General features: G+C 42.4%; 1 protein-coding gene across 1 annotated transcript in view; it reads left to right on the forward strand.

Moving 5' to 3' along the window:
- The window catches only part of ULK4 (unc-51 like kinase 4), a 457,838-nt gene that overhangs the window by 336,651 nt on the left and 104,302 nt on the right, over nucleotides 1-16,885 (forward strand). Inside the window, exon 33 of the mRNA XM_025212836.1 lies at nucleotides 7,072-7,238. Within this exon, the coding sequence (XP_025068621.1) occupies nucleotides 7,072-7,238 (167 nt within the window). The remainder of the gene's footprint in view (nucleotides 1-7,071; nucleotides 7,239-16,885) is intronic.

Consider the following 16,885-nt stretch of genomic DNA (forward strand, 5'->3'; position numbering starts at 1 on the left):
AATGGCACTTTATTGTGCATCAGCAGATGCATGACGAATAGGTCCAAGGAGGTGATACTTCCCCTCTATCGGGCGCTGGTCAGACTGCAGTTGGAATACTGCGTGCAATTTTGGGTGCCGCACTTCAAGAGGGATGTGGATAACCTGGAGAGGGTCCAGAGAAGGGCCACTTGTATGGTTAAGGGCCTGCAGACCAAGCCCTTCGAGGAGAGACTAGAGAAACTGGATCTATTCAGCCTCCGCAAGAGAAGGTTGAGAGGTGACCTTGTGGCTGCCTATAAGTTCATCACGGGGGCACAGAAGGGAATTGGTGAGTATTTATTCACCAAGGCGCCCCCGGGGGTTACAAGAAATAATGGCCATAAGCTAGCAGAGAGCAGATTTAGATTGGACATTAGGAAGAACTTCTTCACAGTTAGAGTGGCCAGGGTCTGGAACGGGCTCCCAAGGGAGGTGGTGCTCTCCCCTACCCTGGGGGTCTTCAAGAGGAGGTTAGATGGGTATCTAGCTGGGGTCATCTAGACCCAGAACTCTTTCCTGCTTATGCAGGGGGTTGGACTCGATGATCTATTGAGGTCCCTTCCGACCCTAACATCTATGAATCTATGAAAACCATGAGTGGAGCAGGTGTGCTGTGTAGTGGTGTGCGAAGCGGGCAGTATTCAGTTCAAATTTGGCCCAATTCAGGGGACAGTAATTCAATTTGCTGATTCAGATCACTGTCCTAATTTGATTTGGCTGAATCTGAAGATTCAATTCTGATTCAGGGAATCAGCGATTCAACCATAGCCACAGCTTTAAATGTTTTTTCTACATACCTTGAGGTACCAGGTGCAGCTCATGAATGCTGAGATGGTGGAGCAGATGGTGCGTCCCACAGTAATGCGGGGTTCCCCCCCCACGGCTCCCTGGCTCAGTGATCGGCTGTGGGGGGATCCCAGGTCCCCCCCCAGGAGGCACCAGTTGCTGAGGTGGGGGGGGGGGGTTCCCCACATAGTCTGTGGTGGACCCAGAAATGGACTGGAAGTACTTCTGGTCCACTTCCGGGTCTGCTGCTGAGCACAAAGGGCACCCCCCCATGCTCCTGTGGGATGCTCCATCCGCTGTACTGTCTCAGTGTTCATGAGCCATGCCTGGTACCTTGAGGTACATAGATAAAACATTTAAAGCTGTGTCTATGGCTGAATCGTCAAATCTTTCTGAATCAAATCAGAGACTTCAGATTCGATTTGGAGAGATTAATGGGTCTCCTGATTCAATTCAGATTTGGAGGTTCAGCCACTGAATCAGGCCGAATCTCCTCTGAATCGAATCAGCGACCGAAGCTTCACACAGCCGTAGTGCTGTGCTTCACTGTAGCACTCTAGTGCAGTCTTTTGGTGCGGATGTATCAGGAGAGAAATTTAACTAGGTTCATCTATTAAAAAGTTGGGAACATTTCACTTAGCACCGTGGTACATAAAAACATAAGAATTGTGATTTATTGGATCGGACCATCTTGTCCAGTAACCCGTCTCACATGGCAGAATGGACACTGAAAGAGCAAGTGAACTGGGTATGACCTGGGTTTTTTGTTGCTGTTCCTCTCTCACTTGCAATAGTTAGCATTTAAAGTTTAGAAAGTTCTAATTCAGTGGCTGTATCCCTAACTCCCATGCTCAATAACTACTGATACCCCTTTCCTCTAAGAATTTGTCCAATCCCTTTTTTCTGGGTGTCACATAGGCAAGCCCTGATAATGAGTAGAGTACACTATACAAGTTTTTCAATATATGTGCTCATTTATGGGACATGTAGGCCACTTACACATGAGAGAGAACACTGAAAAGCAGTGATCCCTGAGCCCTTGCACATGGTCTGTTACAGGGCTATTAACTTGGGCTGTTTGCAAACATTAAAAACAAAAACAAATGCACTTTACTGGAAAAGGTAGCACCTTACTTGGACCCAGCTTTGAAGCATCTGTGTAGATCAGTCACTTAAGTAGGGTTTTTTGTTGCTTTTAGCTAAAACTGATTCGGTCAGCTATTAGATAAAAGCACTAAAAAAGCCCCACTAAAGTGCCTGATCTATACAGACATCGGGCAAACCAGGTCCAAATCAGGTGCTGCCTCTTCTGTGCATGTACAGGGCTTGGCGCGGGAATGCGCCGAGTTTAAAGTAAAGCATCGTTTTGTTTATTTATTTATTTTTAACATCAGTAAGCAGCTGGTGTTAGTTTATTTTGGAGTCCTGGCTCCATACCAATTATTTTTGACCATGTCAGCATAGTAAACCTCCCAGGTTTTTTTCCCTTACTCATAGAGACTCTAGGATGAGATGAGTCAGAATGGATATACCTGAGAGGCAAAATGTATTTTAGTACTTACATGGCTTCATTACTGTAGTTTCTGAACACATCCCAATATTTTAATGCATTTATCTCCTCAGCACACCTGGGAGATGGGAAAGAGATAATATCACATTTTATCAATGGAATCAGAGAGAAAAAGCTTACGGATTTCCGAAGAGCTCTCCAAAAGTGAATGTAGTATCTCTGCAGGGTAGACACCTAGCTACCATTGAAATCAACAGGAGTTAAGCATCTGACGAGTACAGACACTTTTGTCAATCTTATTAGATGCCTGGACTAGGTAAATTGACCCCTACTTGCTAGTGGTCATACAGGAAATTTGCAGCACACTGAGGACCTGAATCCAGGTCTCCTAGAATCTTTCTGGATTTCTGCTATGTGAACCAAGTAGTTATTTATTATTGTGTCCACTTTGTATCCCTTCCACATTACAGTTACTTCAGAGGCCTCTTTTTCATTGGTCTATATTTTTGCATAAAATGGTGCAGTTTGTCCATGTCTGAATCTAATACAAATATTAGAAGACTGTTGTATGTTTCCCCTGTGCATGCATGTAGTTCCTATTACATCTACCAAATTGAATCTATTTTATACTCCAGTCCCTCTTCAGTGCGCGTTCCCTGTAAAAGTGATAACAGCCACAGGGGTCATCCTAGACTTCATGGCTAGGGACAGAGATTACACACAAACTGGTTTATGTGATCAGAAACTGGTTTAAACCAGTAACAGAACAGATGTTCAGTGCACATAAACCAGTTTAAAAATGGCTGAAATCAGTTTGAGATAAACTGGTTGAATGTAGTATCAGACTTAACTGATTTGGGTCAAACCAGTTTATGCAATGTCTGTCCCAGACCTCTTGCTGGTTTAAGATAAAGTAGGCATCCCCCCCAGCATGCTCTCTGAGCTGGGTGGGGCTCTCTGCTCTGCTCCCTGGCTGCAGCTCCAGCACAGATTGTGGGCTGCTTCCCTCCTCCCCCTCACCAATCCCTGTGTACCCGCCTACGCTCTAAGAGGTGTTCCCGTGCTGCCTTCGCCCGGGCCCAAGATCTTGTGAGTCCGGAGCCTACGGGTGGACCCCAGTGGTTGCCCCTGCTGATGTCAGGAGGACCCCTGAACTCGTCTGCCACGACTTTGAATGTTACTTGAGTGGGGGGTCCTCCCTTAGGGTCGCCACTAGGGTCGGCGCGTTTCTCGGCGGGTAGTCTTGGGGCTCCGCCCCCCCCTCCCCCCCAGCCACTCGCCACCTTAGGCCCTACCTCCTCTGTCTTCCACGTTGTCCTTGGCCTGCCACCCTTTCGCCCCCGATTTGCCAGCCATCAATAACGATCTTCAAGCCAGGCGTCCAGCTCACTGGGAGGTTTCTCTGCGGGCTCTCTTATCTATAATGCGATCGGTAGTTCTCCAATGCTGCCGCACCCAATGCGGCCGGATTCCACACCGCTCCTGCTGCTGGGGAGGCAACTGGTATCCTCGCCCACTCTGCTGCCTGTCAGCTCGATCAGTCCCTCCTCTGGCTCTGCAGTAGCCAGTTTCCTCCCTGGCTCTGCCTGCTGCCCAGTCAGCTCCCCCTTCAGCTCTGTCTCCAGTGCAGCGGCTGATTGCCTCACCGGTTCTGCCAATACCTGCTACGCTGGCTCCTCCACCAGCGTTGCTGCCGGCATTTCAGCCGGTTACCTCATCGGCTCTGTTGGTAGCCGATGCACTGGCTCCTCCACCAGCGCTGCTGCCGGCGCTGCAGCCAGTTACCTTACCGACTCTGCTGGCAGCCGACACGCTGGCTCTTTCACCGGTGCTGCTGCCGGTTACTCCACTCCCTCTCTTGGAGCTGGCTCTGCCTCTTCCTCTCTCTGCCGCCGTGTGTGGCGGCTGCTCCTCACCTCGCTCTCGCTCACTCCTCCGGTCTCCTTCTCTCCACCGCCCTGCTGCCTCGGTGGGGCCGCTTTTTGTTTCCTCCGGGAGGCGTCCTCCGCCCCCGCTGCTCTGCTGCAGCCGGATAAACGCCCGGCTGATCACCTGCGCTGGTGTCCTCTGTGTACCCGCCTCCCCCGGCCCTTCCGGACCTGCAGGAGGTGAGTAGGACTCCTTGCTGCCCCGGGGTTCCTTTGGCGTCCCAGCTCCCCTGGGACACCCTGCTAAGCAGGAATTCTCCCCTCCCCTCTGCCTTGTGGAGAAGTGTCTGTGTATTAGCTAGCAGATCACATGCTGGCTATGGTCTGTGCTAAGTCAACAGGTAGAATCAACAGGCAGAATCAGCAGGTAGCTGGTAATGTTCCTCTGTTGTTTTCTTAATGGGGTGATAAACACTGTTATCAATTCCCTGCTGGGCTAATCAGAACATCCTGATGGGGCCTGGCCACCCCCTCCCCTAGCTCAGTGCTGTGGAAAGGACAGGAGAGCTGCTCTAGTGCCCCCTGGCTTCTAGCCTGAGCCATTGCAGGCATGTCCCTGCATATGTTGGATGTTTGTGCAGTTACAAACCAGTTCAGCCTAGCCAGGTCAGACTAACCTGTAAAGATTGAATCAATTCAGGCTCAAGCTTTTTGAATGTCTGTCCCTAGCCCATGAAATAGGTAATTTCTTCCTCTTGGGGATAAAACTCTGCTTAGTTTAGGGTTTTTGTCTTTCTGAATATACATATCATTATTTAAATTTATTGTTGTTGGGAGTTCTTCTGTTATAGCTAATTTGCTGAGGAATTTGGTTTGGTCAGTATGGTGGTAGTTCTTCAGGCTCTTTTGGCTAGACACTAGAGCAATGGGTCAATGGTGTGAGTGGCATATCCATGGTGGAGAGGTATAGCTGAAATTGTTTGTGCATCTCTAGGAAAATATACTTCCAAGTCTTCAAAAACTTGACTGAATAATGCAGTAGCCTATTTTAAAGCTTTATTATGATTAATTTTCTTCTCTCTGTCTCTGTCAATTTTTAATCTACCTGAAGTGATGTGAAATAATGTGAGAATTTTATATTACATATATGCATTAGAATTTTCTTTTTTAAAATCAAAGCTGTTTTAACAATTGCTGAACTCAGAAATCTTCTAAAAATGTTTTAGCTTCACATGGAAAAGAATTTGGTTTCATTATAATACCTTTCATACTTTGAATAATACCCCAAAACAGTTCACAAAACAGACTTATCCTTTCCATCATGGTCATTACCCTCTGCAGTGCAGTGGCCAAATACAATAGCTATTATGTACTCAGCAGTAGCTCTCATATCCATAAATACACACACTTCTTCTACAGAGAAAGAAAATATTGGTTAAGAGACAAAGGATGGCCTCTACTCTCTTTGGAAAACTGCCATGTGGATGTTTAACTGCATCATAGATAGCCATTAGAATATTGAAGAAAAGACCTCCGATTAATCTCTCACGTAAAGAGCAGCATCTCAGTGCAGTATCCCCTTACTAATTTACTATTCCATTAGTACATATACCAAGCCAGAGCTTGGATGTGATTCAATTACCAGCTTAAAAGAGGTGATCTAGTTAGTAAACACAATTGTGTTTCATGGATAAGAAACAACCTTTATGAAACTAATTGAAAAGAAATTAAGAAGTTTAACTAAGTCACATTTTCTTTGAAAGCGGTTAAGAATCTGAATTGATTTGCTGCTCATTTTAAATTGATTAAGATATTTATTCCTAACACAGAAAATGATTTGTGGCATAGGCAAGCCATGAAAAGTTATTTGACCAGTAGCCCTAAATTCTAAAAGGAACAAAATTTCAAGACAGAAAAGCAGCTTTGAGGAGATTCTTACTATCGTTAAACCCACATTAGCACTGTTTTTCTAGTAATGTTCAATGTTTCATTTATCATCTCTTTTAAGTGATTCTTTGTTAGTTTGAGAAATAGAATGGTGTACCAAATACATTTTACATTAAGACTTAAAATGTTCCCTTATAAAATGACAGCATAGTGAAGAGACATTAAAGGAAGTTACCAATCAAAGCGCAGAATTTCACATTCTATACTCAACATTGCCAGTGGTCCATTGCACAAGCTTTGGCAATGATTCTCAACCTCATTAGGTACCCCTCAGAAAATACCAGCCCTTAGATTTCACAAGTTTTTTACTATGGAAAAATGATAGATTATTTCTTCTGTCGCAAAGAACTCAAAGTCCACAACAGGTCAGAATGTTTTTGACACTATGGATTCTTATTTGAAATCTGTGGGCTTCTTTTGTGAATCATATGTAGGTATTTGCACGCGTACCTAACAGTGCTAATATTGAGTGGCACCCCTCAACACTCTCAAAAGGATCTTATGGCACTCTGGTTGAGAATCACTAGTCTAAAGATTGTATATACCAGTAAGTCAGGAATTGAAGTTATAGTAGTGGTAGTTTTAGTCAATTGGTATAATTTATTTATTTATGTGTTTATATATTTATCTATTTTGATTTTGATTTACATGACATCCTTTCCAACAAACAGTATCTGACTCTAAAAGTATGTAGTACATGTGATTGTATCAGTTTAGAGCTCAATCCTGTAAATGGCTTCATGTACACAGGCCTTAATTAAAGTCTTACTTTTTAAAATAGTAATTACAAGAGTGTGGGTGGGGGGGGAATGTATTAAATGGATCTTCAGTATTTAAGTGAATTTTGTTCTGATGATAATGTATTGTTCTTAGAATGGCAAGACCTTCTGAAACATATTCTTTTCTAATGCTAAGTGTGTGTGTTTGTTATCCACTTAGGTCTGGTCACTCACATCTGTAATCTCCTATTAGAAACTGCAGCTCTGTACTTGGAAGCAGATGATAAAAGCAACATCAAGACAGCAAATGTGCTCCTACTGTCCTTGCTTGACATTTTGCACTACATGCTGTTGTATACAACAAATATTGTCCGCCTGACATTACAGGTATGGCATCTATTTTCTAGTAAAGAAATCACCATCATAAAAATTTGAGGCTGTTTTCTATTATCCTTATTGATGAATTTGCCACTATTAAAAAAAAATTAAAACAGGTTGACAGAGGAAGAAGAGGTATGTTTTCTGTTGTGTATTACTGGTGAAGTCCATTTTTTATTATGTTTTACTCTTTGAATTGGACTACTTGAAAACCAGTTGCTATGGTTAATACTGTAAAGCTTATTTCCACAGGGACATTCAGGGGCTAGGGACAGAAATTACTCATAAACTGGTATAAGTGATTGGAAACCGGTTCATATGTGTAACACAACAGAAATTCAGTGCACATAAACTGTTTTCAAAATGGCCAAAACCAGTTTAAGAGAAATCTGAATGGAGAAAGCATCAGACTTATGATTTAGGTTAAATCGGTTTATTGAACTTCTGTCCCAGATTCCCCTCCAGATTCGAGTTAACTTAGTCCCCCCAGCATCCCAAGATGCTTTGCACATCCTCACAGTCCCCCACAAACCCCTCCCTCGCAGGGTGGCAAACTAGCCTCGGCCCAAGTTGTCTGCTTCAGCCAAGCAGGGAGGCATGCTCTAGCACCCCCACTTCTGGTCTGGGCCACTGCAGGCCTGTGGCTGAATTTCCAGAATTAAAAGTGAATGTCTGTTCACTTGGTTATCAGTTCAATCTGCATAGCTTAGACCAGGAGTTGTGAACCAGGGGTATGCATACTTCTGGGGGGTACTTTGAAAGGTCCCAGAGGGTATGCAGGGTGGGTGGGAACAGAGCACTGCCTCACAGGGAGTCCCTCACCGCTGCCTCACAGGAGCAGGGCTGGGGTGGGGCGAGAGCAGGGCAGCACAGATGCTGCACTGCTGCTGCTCTGCCACTCGCCACCTCCCCCTTCATGTGTAGCTGCTCGCCACCCCCACCTTGAGGGTACACTTACTAAAAAGGGGGCTGCCAAGGTACACTTATTTAAAAATGTTGAAAACCCCTGGCTTAGACTAGCCTATGACGATTGAATCGATTCAGCCTCAGGCTTTTTGACTGTCTGTACTTAGCCAGGAAGCCTAACCTGAATTAATGCTTAAAGTGAATAGGTTGAACTGTATTACACCCTGTGTGTACAGTGGTATTCAGAATTAGCATAGCTTTGATTCAGTTAAGCTTGCTTCACTTCTGATATGAAGGAGTTTAATGCAGTTTAACAAATCCACCTTAAATTCCTGCCTTTAGTTAATTTAGATTAGTTTTCCCAAGCGTCCTTTGGTAGGCATGTAAATAACTTTGAAAATTAAATACTTTTTTTCTCCCATCATAAGGAGCATACAACATAGATACCATATTGATTCTAGATTGGATTATAGTAGGTTTCATTTGCCAGCATTTTGACAAGTTGATTGTTAGTTCAGCAAAGGTTCAAATAAATTGCATTGTGTTGTACATTGTTTCTAAAGACACTTGAGAAGTTTATCTGAATTTGTAACCCCTAAAATATATTTGTCTATTAATTAGTAATATATATTGAATAGTATGTATTAGTTATCTTTGTAGTACAAGACCAAGCATGCAAGGATGCTGTCAATCTCTCAAATACAATTTTCTGAATCAGCAGCAGAGTTTTCAAAATAGTGTTGTGGTTCCCTAAAACCGATCATTTGACCCTGAACAGTTTGTACCTTCCTTAGGATTCAATAGGCAAGAAACACCAGCCAGTTATTTCCAATTATCAAAAAACTTCTGAAACTCACTGTTTCCCTTTTATATATAATTGTATCTATGCAGAGGCAGAGCAATTTGTTTCTTTTCCTCATTTCCTATCTTGTAATGTCTGTTTTCATCAACCTCTCCACACATTCAGATCACAATACACCAAACAATAATTTGGAACTGCTAATATAAACTCACGTCTGCTGAACTTGATGAAAAGCCCCAAATATACTTGAATGAGCTTTGGGTCAAGCCCTTCTATGTAGTACAGCACTAACTCCTTAATCAATTTGTTCTTTCATATAAGGTTAACTGGGCCTCATCACATGCTGTCAACCCACACTTGTTGATTTTTTTTTTCCTTTGGTGAACTCCATGAATAAATTGCTTTGACACTTTCTTGATTATGTTTCAAAGCATTTCCTACTGGTGTATATGGTGCATATGTGTAATAATAGCTGCTGACAGACATGAAAAAAAAACACAGCGCTTTACCAGCAGAGGAAGTGTGGTAGTTTGACCCAGCTCCCCAGCATCTGTATAGATTGAATCAGCTATTAGATAAAAGCGCCAAAAAGCCCCACTGAAGTGCCTGATTTATTCAGACGTTGGATGAGGCAGGTCAAACTAATGTGATGCCTCTTCTGGGCACGCACTGCACTCAGCATGGGTGCACATCAAGTAGCCTGTATATATGTGAGACTGTTTATATGTGCCCAGACCATTGTAGTCATCTGTGCTGGACCTTTGATAACAATATTATTTCTTTCCCTGGGTGTTTTTATCCTTTCATTTTTTATTTTCTATAATCCTGAGACTTGCTATTCCTCTCAGTCATCTAATTTCTGCAGTCAGTGTTCTCTGCTTATTGACTTTGCTAATACTTAAGCATCCTGACTTACACAGGAACAAATCTAGTGATGGTGCCCACCTCTGATTCCTTCCTAGAGTTGTCTTGCAATAACGAGTTGTTTACCCTCACTACACCCATTACTTTATTGTAGACATCATCTATCAGTCTAATCAATTTCTTTGAAGAAGGCCAGGTTGCATCATGATGATAGGTTTACAATGGTAGATAAGTAGGTTTCAAGCACTGCATAAGCAACCCAACACCCTCTATCCACCCAGGTATGAGCTTCCCCTGCAATTTATGGATTAAATTAAACAGAATTTGCTTTGGAGCTGGACACTTTAAGGTGCAGACAGAAGTGACAATTTTTTTCCAATCTGGCCACAGAAAGCAGTTCATAGCTGTGACCAAACACAAGTGCATGGCTGCAGACAGCTTCATAAATGGCCACTCAGGTGAAAATCTGACTCCTCATTGCATAAGGTACCAGATAAAGGCGTTTAAAAAATGTAGCATCTTTTGTAATTTGTGTCTGCTAAACGCCCAGCCTGTTGCTGTTTTCAAAATGGGAGGGAGGAAAGGGAGCAGAGGGAGTTCATTCTGAGGGGTTTTCAGCGCTCCCCCCCCCCACCCCGGGTGGGGCAGGTATATTGGAGCCAGGTTCCAATTCATAACCGACCCCCAGCACCAGCTGGGGAACCTCACGAATGAGCTTCCTCCACTGCCTTTTCCCCCTCCCAGTCTAAAAACAGAGAGCCCTGGCCATTGCTGTGGGAACCTGGCTACAGGCCCCCAGCCACAGCTAGATTCCCGTCCCCGCAGAACCGACCATGAACTTCTGCTTAGTCTGGGGTAATGTAACTCAGCATGCTTTGCAAAAATTGTTCTGAGTTACAGCTGGGAGCGGCATGGCTGTCTGCACACTTAATGCCACACTCCATAAGAATGACTTAAAGGACAGTCCAATATGTGAGTGTGGTGATGCACCACAGATGGCTGACCACTTCCTCACATGTGCAGTGCAGCACACCCATCCACCCAGAATGAGGACTTGGAAAGCTTCAACAATAAAGAAGTTATGTGGCTCTGCCACATTAATGATGTGCAGAGGGGGAAATGAAGTAGACAAGAGAAGATCAGTTTCTTGGGGATTCCATAAATTTTCAATGCTTGGAGAACATCCTTTTGCAAGATGTTATCAAATTCCTGTTTGAAATGTATAAAGTCATTATATCAGGCTTTGTTGTGTTCTCTGTGCTGATATCTTTCTTATAAAAAAAATGCATGGTCTATTGTAGTCAAGTCTTTTTGAAATCTGTAATGTTTCTTTGTAAGCACTGCTTCCACATACTATTTCACTCTGCTCTGCAACGTGTTGGCGGATGCTTTCCCCTATATACTCAGCAACTGGAATCCTCTGTGGTCCTTGCAATCACTATTGTCTTAGTTATTACAACTCCTTCCAATCATTGAGCATTCGTTCTCATTTGTCTTGCTAAATCTTATTAAACAGATTGAGCATCACCTTTGTTGTGTGTTTCTTACTTGCTTACAACAGCTCTGCAATTGTATTGTCATTTTCTGGCACCTTTTTCTTTTTTTAGACTTTCTATTGTGATTTTTACTACTACTGTTCTTCCTCATTTCCTTTGTGAAACTTCTGTGGGACAGATTAATCTACAGTGTTCTGTATAATGTACAATCTTAATAATATTCCATTACTTAACCTTGCTTGTTTTCCTTTGATTATACATTTCTGATAGTATTTTACCGCTAACTGAGTTCAACCAAAAAAAGTGCCAAGATCTGTCTCTCAGACAGATAAATTGAAAGACCCAGACATCAAGAAGAAATTAATGGAAGCTGGGAAGGAAAATATTATGGCCATTGTGAAGATGAAATGAGCACTATAGGAAGGAACATGGAATATCATAAAATGTGGGGTTATGAGAATGCCAAAACAATTGTTAGACTACTGATCCAAAATGAGAAAAACAAAGATGGATAGTGGTGGAATGGCTAAAATTGTTTGACAAGCATAGAAGTAAGGTATATAAAATGAGGGCTTAAGTCTACAACCTGAGTACAATAGGTTGGCCAGAGAGATAAAATAGAAAACAAAAAGAGAGACTGAGAAGAGTGTGTTAAGAGAAATACCATACACCTATCTCAAGATAAGGGAAAGGTGCGGGATGTACAAAGAGAAGAAACAGATTTCTTATTACAATAATAGATTTTGAAGTACTTCCTTTTTTACTTGCACCTCAGTAAATCACGCGACTTGCGTATCTTAAGATTATCTGATACATGCCCTCAACCAGTTAACGGAAAGTGACTTCTGTATTTAGACTAATAACAGCATCACTTCTGATTATCAGTATCTCTCATGAGCTTTGATGTTCCTTTGGGTATCCTAAGGAAGAGACAGACTTGTATTTTACTGAGCACATTTAGAGGGCAGAAAAATTAAAATTGTAGCCACTTGGTTTTGTGTTTTAGCTTCATATAACTGAAAACCTATCATTGATTTTAATAGGATTTAATGGATGTGAAGCCAGTACTATATATCTGCCTTCTTGTTGACATAATTTACATAATCAGTTATATTTTCAACCCAGGCATATCCCAAGCAAATAACATTTGAAATTTTTACTAGAGAGATGATAAAGATCTCCTGATAGGGACTCAAGAAAGACAAAGCTATGTTCCTGTATCATAATACATTGAGTAGTACATGCCTGTGATAGCTTATACCTATGGATTTCAAAGCACTATACAAACTTTACCAGTTAATTGCTTTGAAATATCTTTTGCTATTATAAATGGAAAATAATAACTTTGAGCAATTCAAAAGCAGAAGATTTAATGTAAATCTGCTTACCTGTTCTCATCAAGCAAGTGGCCTGAGCAAGGTGGGGGAAGGGATTACCGCGTTTTCTTTCATAAAACATTCATGTTTTCTCCAGAATCAGTTGGAAATTGGAGTGCGCAAAATATGCAAAAAATTTGGATTCCCATGGGTCCAGAAAGTTGGTGGCAGCGGGGCAGTGACAATATTACTTTCTGGAGCTTCCAACCCATTGTAGGAGCTACAGCAGATAAGGCTTCCACTAATCCTTTGCCACCAAATCCCTGGATCCCTGAGAAACCCCTCCCCCCACCCCCACTGAATAACATTGCCCTGCAGATCAGATTGGCCAAATCTAGCATGTGACCTCAGACCCAGCGCAATGGATTGGGCCCAGCCCTGGTCTTAGACCTGGAATGCTGGATTGGGCATTGCTTGTGGCCTTAGACCCAGCATGCCAGTTTGGGCTGACATGCCAGTTCAGTCAACAGGCCCTATCCAGTGCATGGGGTTGGCAGCAATCTGAGAAGCAGGCTCTACCCCCTAGCTGCTACAACTCAGTTACTTGCCTGTAGTACAAGGTAAGAACTTCTTTTCTTCATGGTGCCTTTCAAAAACTGGGTTCTTGTTATATTCAGGGGCATGTCATATGTGAGAAAACATGGTAATTCATAATATATATAATTTTTTTCTGTGTGTATGTTTTTTTAATTTTTCATAAGGGATCTGATGCTCTTTGAGAATACTTTTAAAAAGAAGTATCCTCTAACTCTTTTTCTTTAGTTTTTCCCTTGCTATTTTTAATTTGATCTTCTGCTCCTGGCTTTTCAGTCTATTTATTGTTGTACCTTTTTCTCTTCTTCACTGCATGTTTTTTCAGACCTGATCCATCCTCAGTTTTTCGCGTAAAGAAACAATATTTTTATCAGCAGTTGCAAGTCATAACTATAAAAAAAACCAAGCAACTTAAGTAGTTTGTGCATTACTAGGACCTTTATATAAGCATATACAGCTAAGTTCTGTCCTTGCTCTACTACTAATTGCACAGAAACCAATAATATAGTATGTCATGTATAAGGAGGGAGGATTTGACACACAGCATGAATTTAACAGAAAAGGAATAATTTGTTTTTATAGCACTTGAGTCCAAAATAAAATTATAATATTTAGGGCCCAAACTCTGCACTCAGTCTATATGACTACAGCTCCTCTCAGCTGAGGCTAAAGCTTCAGTAGTTGTCCAATACTGTCAGAATACTCTCGTCCACTCTAGAGGAGCCAATGACTAGAAAACAGCATGGCAAACTTCCTTTTTGGATGCTAGAAAGTTGATTTTCTTAATCTTCCCTTATGCATCTAAGGGAAAATCTCCTTTATTACTCTAAATGGTTTGTTTTTAGTTTTGTCAACCTCAATCTTCTTCTTTCTTGACCTTTTCTCTTCAGTCTGTGACTTGTAGACTTATGCCAAAATACATGTTCATGGACCTATAGGAGGCATAAACATAAGACAAGCTTTACAAAGTTGGCTGTCCATCTTTGGTTTGAAACTGGCATATTTTTTTTCTTTTCCTAGGCGCGTGTTGTCTGTCAAAGCTAATGAAATTCACTTACCCTGTAACAACCATGAAGATATTCAGCTTTCCTGCCAACTATAGGACTATGAGACCTAACTACTGCCCTGCAACTCAACAAGGGTTTTTAAAGGCACATATATTTGCATTGTCCTCATCACAGGGCTGGTGTGGCATTTGATAGAGCCACACCTTACCCCACCGTCCCCTGCTGACTAACATTGCCATTTGGTCTATGACCACGTTCTGGGTCCTGACACTCTTTGCTGATGTTCCCCTATCTACTACTCAAAGATTATTGGTTATTCTGTACAAATTAGTGCTGGCAGAGGCTCCTTTGACTTATTTTCCTGTGGGGTCTTATCCATACAGCATTTTCTGGAATAAGTAAAACAACCAAAATCCAAATTCTGTCATATTATCCTATTCTGGTAGGTTATGCTTATAATTAAAAGATTTTGCTGCCCTCCATTTGAATATGTGACCACTGTTGCTCTAGGCCCTTGACAGATTTTAAAGTAAAGATGCATTGAAATCTGATGTGGGATCCTAACAATCACACTTTCTGCCATGCCACGTGTACATGACAGCAGACACAATTGTGGGATCCCATATCAGATCTCATTATGCATTTTGCTGGTGCAGGGGAACCTGATCCAGGGCTCCCCCACACCAACAAGTAGCAAGCTTGACTTCCAGCTGCAGGAGTGCACCGTGTGCACCACCCCTGCCTCCCTACAGGCGATGTGCTGTATTCTGGGGATGTGTCAACAGCCACCCTACTCATGAGTGATATACTATAGCTAGAAATCATTTGTGATTTGGGGCATGATAAATAAACACAAGAACACCTAGATCTTACACAGTGTAGATCTCCTTCAGTGATGTCACACTAGTTCTTTTTGGAGACTCAAAATATAACCATTAAAGGAATCCTAAAATTAAACAAGCTCAAGCATCCACACCCTTAGTTCATCTCCACAAACTCAGATCCGCATAATCTATTCCAACTTCCTTTTGGATTGATCCAAACACACAGCAGTAAATTTATGAATCTAAAAACTTGTGTGCATGGAGGTTTTGCCCTAGTTCCTACACACTAGGGGATTAGGACTGTAGAACTTACTGTTCCTGATACCATTGTTTTTCAAAGGGGGATTCCTCCCCTCACTCTCAGTTTGTCTCTGCTTTACTGGGCAGCCAATATACTTGATTCAGGACGGAGATGTCTTGCTCCTGGTGCAAGCAGTAGCCTGAAATAATAGTAATGTTCTCCATTAAAATGAAAGAGGCTTCCCTCTGCTTCTTGATGAGTTTAGGTAATTTCATATTTTTCATAGTTTCATAGTTGGTAGGGTCAGAAGGGACCTGAGCAGATCAAGTCTGACCCCCTGCCATGGCAGGAAAGAGTACTGCGGTCAGACAACCCCAGCAAAGTTTTCATCCAGCCTCCTTTTAAAGACCCCCAAGGTAGGAGCCAGCACCACTTCTCTTGGAAGTTGGTTTTCTTCCTGTTGGTTTGGTTGTTCACCTTCTTTGAATCCCAGCATATCTTCTAAACTCCTGAAGATTCTAGTTAGCTAGCCTTAATCAGGGCTGTCCAGCGTACATCATTACTCAAATGTTCAGCTCTTCAGATCTTCTTTGTTCCAGAATGCTTCCCAAAAGATAGGCTTGATTCTCTTGGCCCTGCAAAACCACAAATGAGCTTCTGTAAATGCCCCCTCCTGCGTTTTCTAGATTTAGTCAGACCCAATTTTATACTTGCCTTAATCGGATGAAAATCCTTGGGTATTAGACATGGGCGACTGGTACCACCTCAGTCAGGGGGGCATGTCCAGTCAGTGACTGGGGGGATTCCCCTGTGGCTAATTGCGCTGACTGGGAAGCGGCTGTGGTGCCTCCTGGAAGTGGCCATGGCACTTCATCCGCACTCCCACTCCCTGGCTGGTGCTTGCAGGGGGGGCACTGGTTCTCCCACCTGCCCCCCCGCCTGTCACCTAAGTGGGGAGCATGGTCTGTCAGGGTGTTTACCAGCTCTCTCAGGGGGTGCATGTGCATCCCCATGCACCCCCTACACATCGCCACTGGTACTAGATGAGAGTAAGTTTTCCAGATTCAGGCCATAAATTATGCATAGTATAAAATCTTTCTAAGGGATGAGTCACATCCTTCTTTAGTGGCTAGACCACAAAGGAGACTATCAAAAACTCATACAAGGTATTACTTAACTGAAGTGGTAGAAGGCTACTTTGATACTAAAAGTCCATCATTCAGAATCTGCTAAAGACTTGCTTAGTGAGTGGGGGATGAAGGGTTTACAATACCACAGCCAGAGATGGTGAACAATGTGTGAAGGAAGGAGGAGTAATGATGATTAGAATTATGAGTAGTAATAGAACATGATATAGACTTCTGCTATTGGAAGATTTTACTAGTTTTTGTTTCAAAAATATTTTAAAATGTATTTTAAGTATATTTTTTCAGGAAGCAACAAGGGTCAGGAGGAAAGGAATGAAAAGCAGTGCCAAATATTAACATTTGAATGATTTTGCTTTCCTTGTTTTTCAGTGGTACTTAAAATTTCCACTTCTAAATAAAGAAATGAAGACTTTCAGCAGAGTATTATATATTACAATAAAGTTGTTTCCTGTTTATGT

Source organism: Alligator sinensis, unplaced genomic scaffold (assembly GCF_000455745.1).
Source record: "Alligator sinensis unplaced genomic scaffold, ASM45574v1 scaffold470_1, whole genome shotgun sequence".
Classification (NCBI taxonomy): domain Eukaryota; kingdom Metazoa; phylum Chordata; order Crocodylia; family Alligatoridae; genus Alligator; species Alligator sinensis.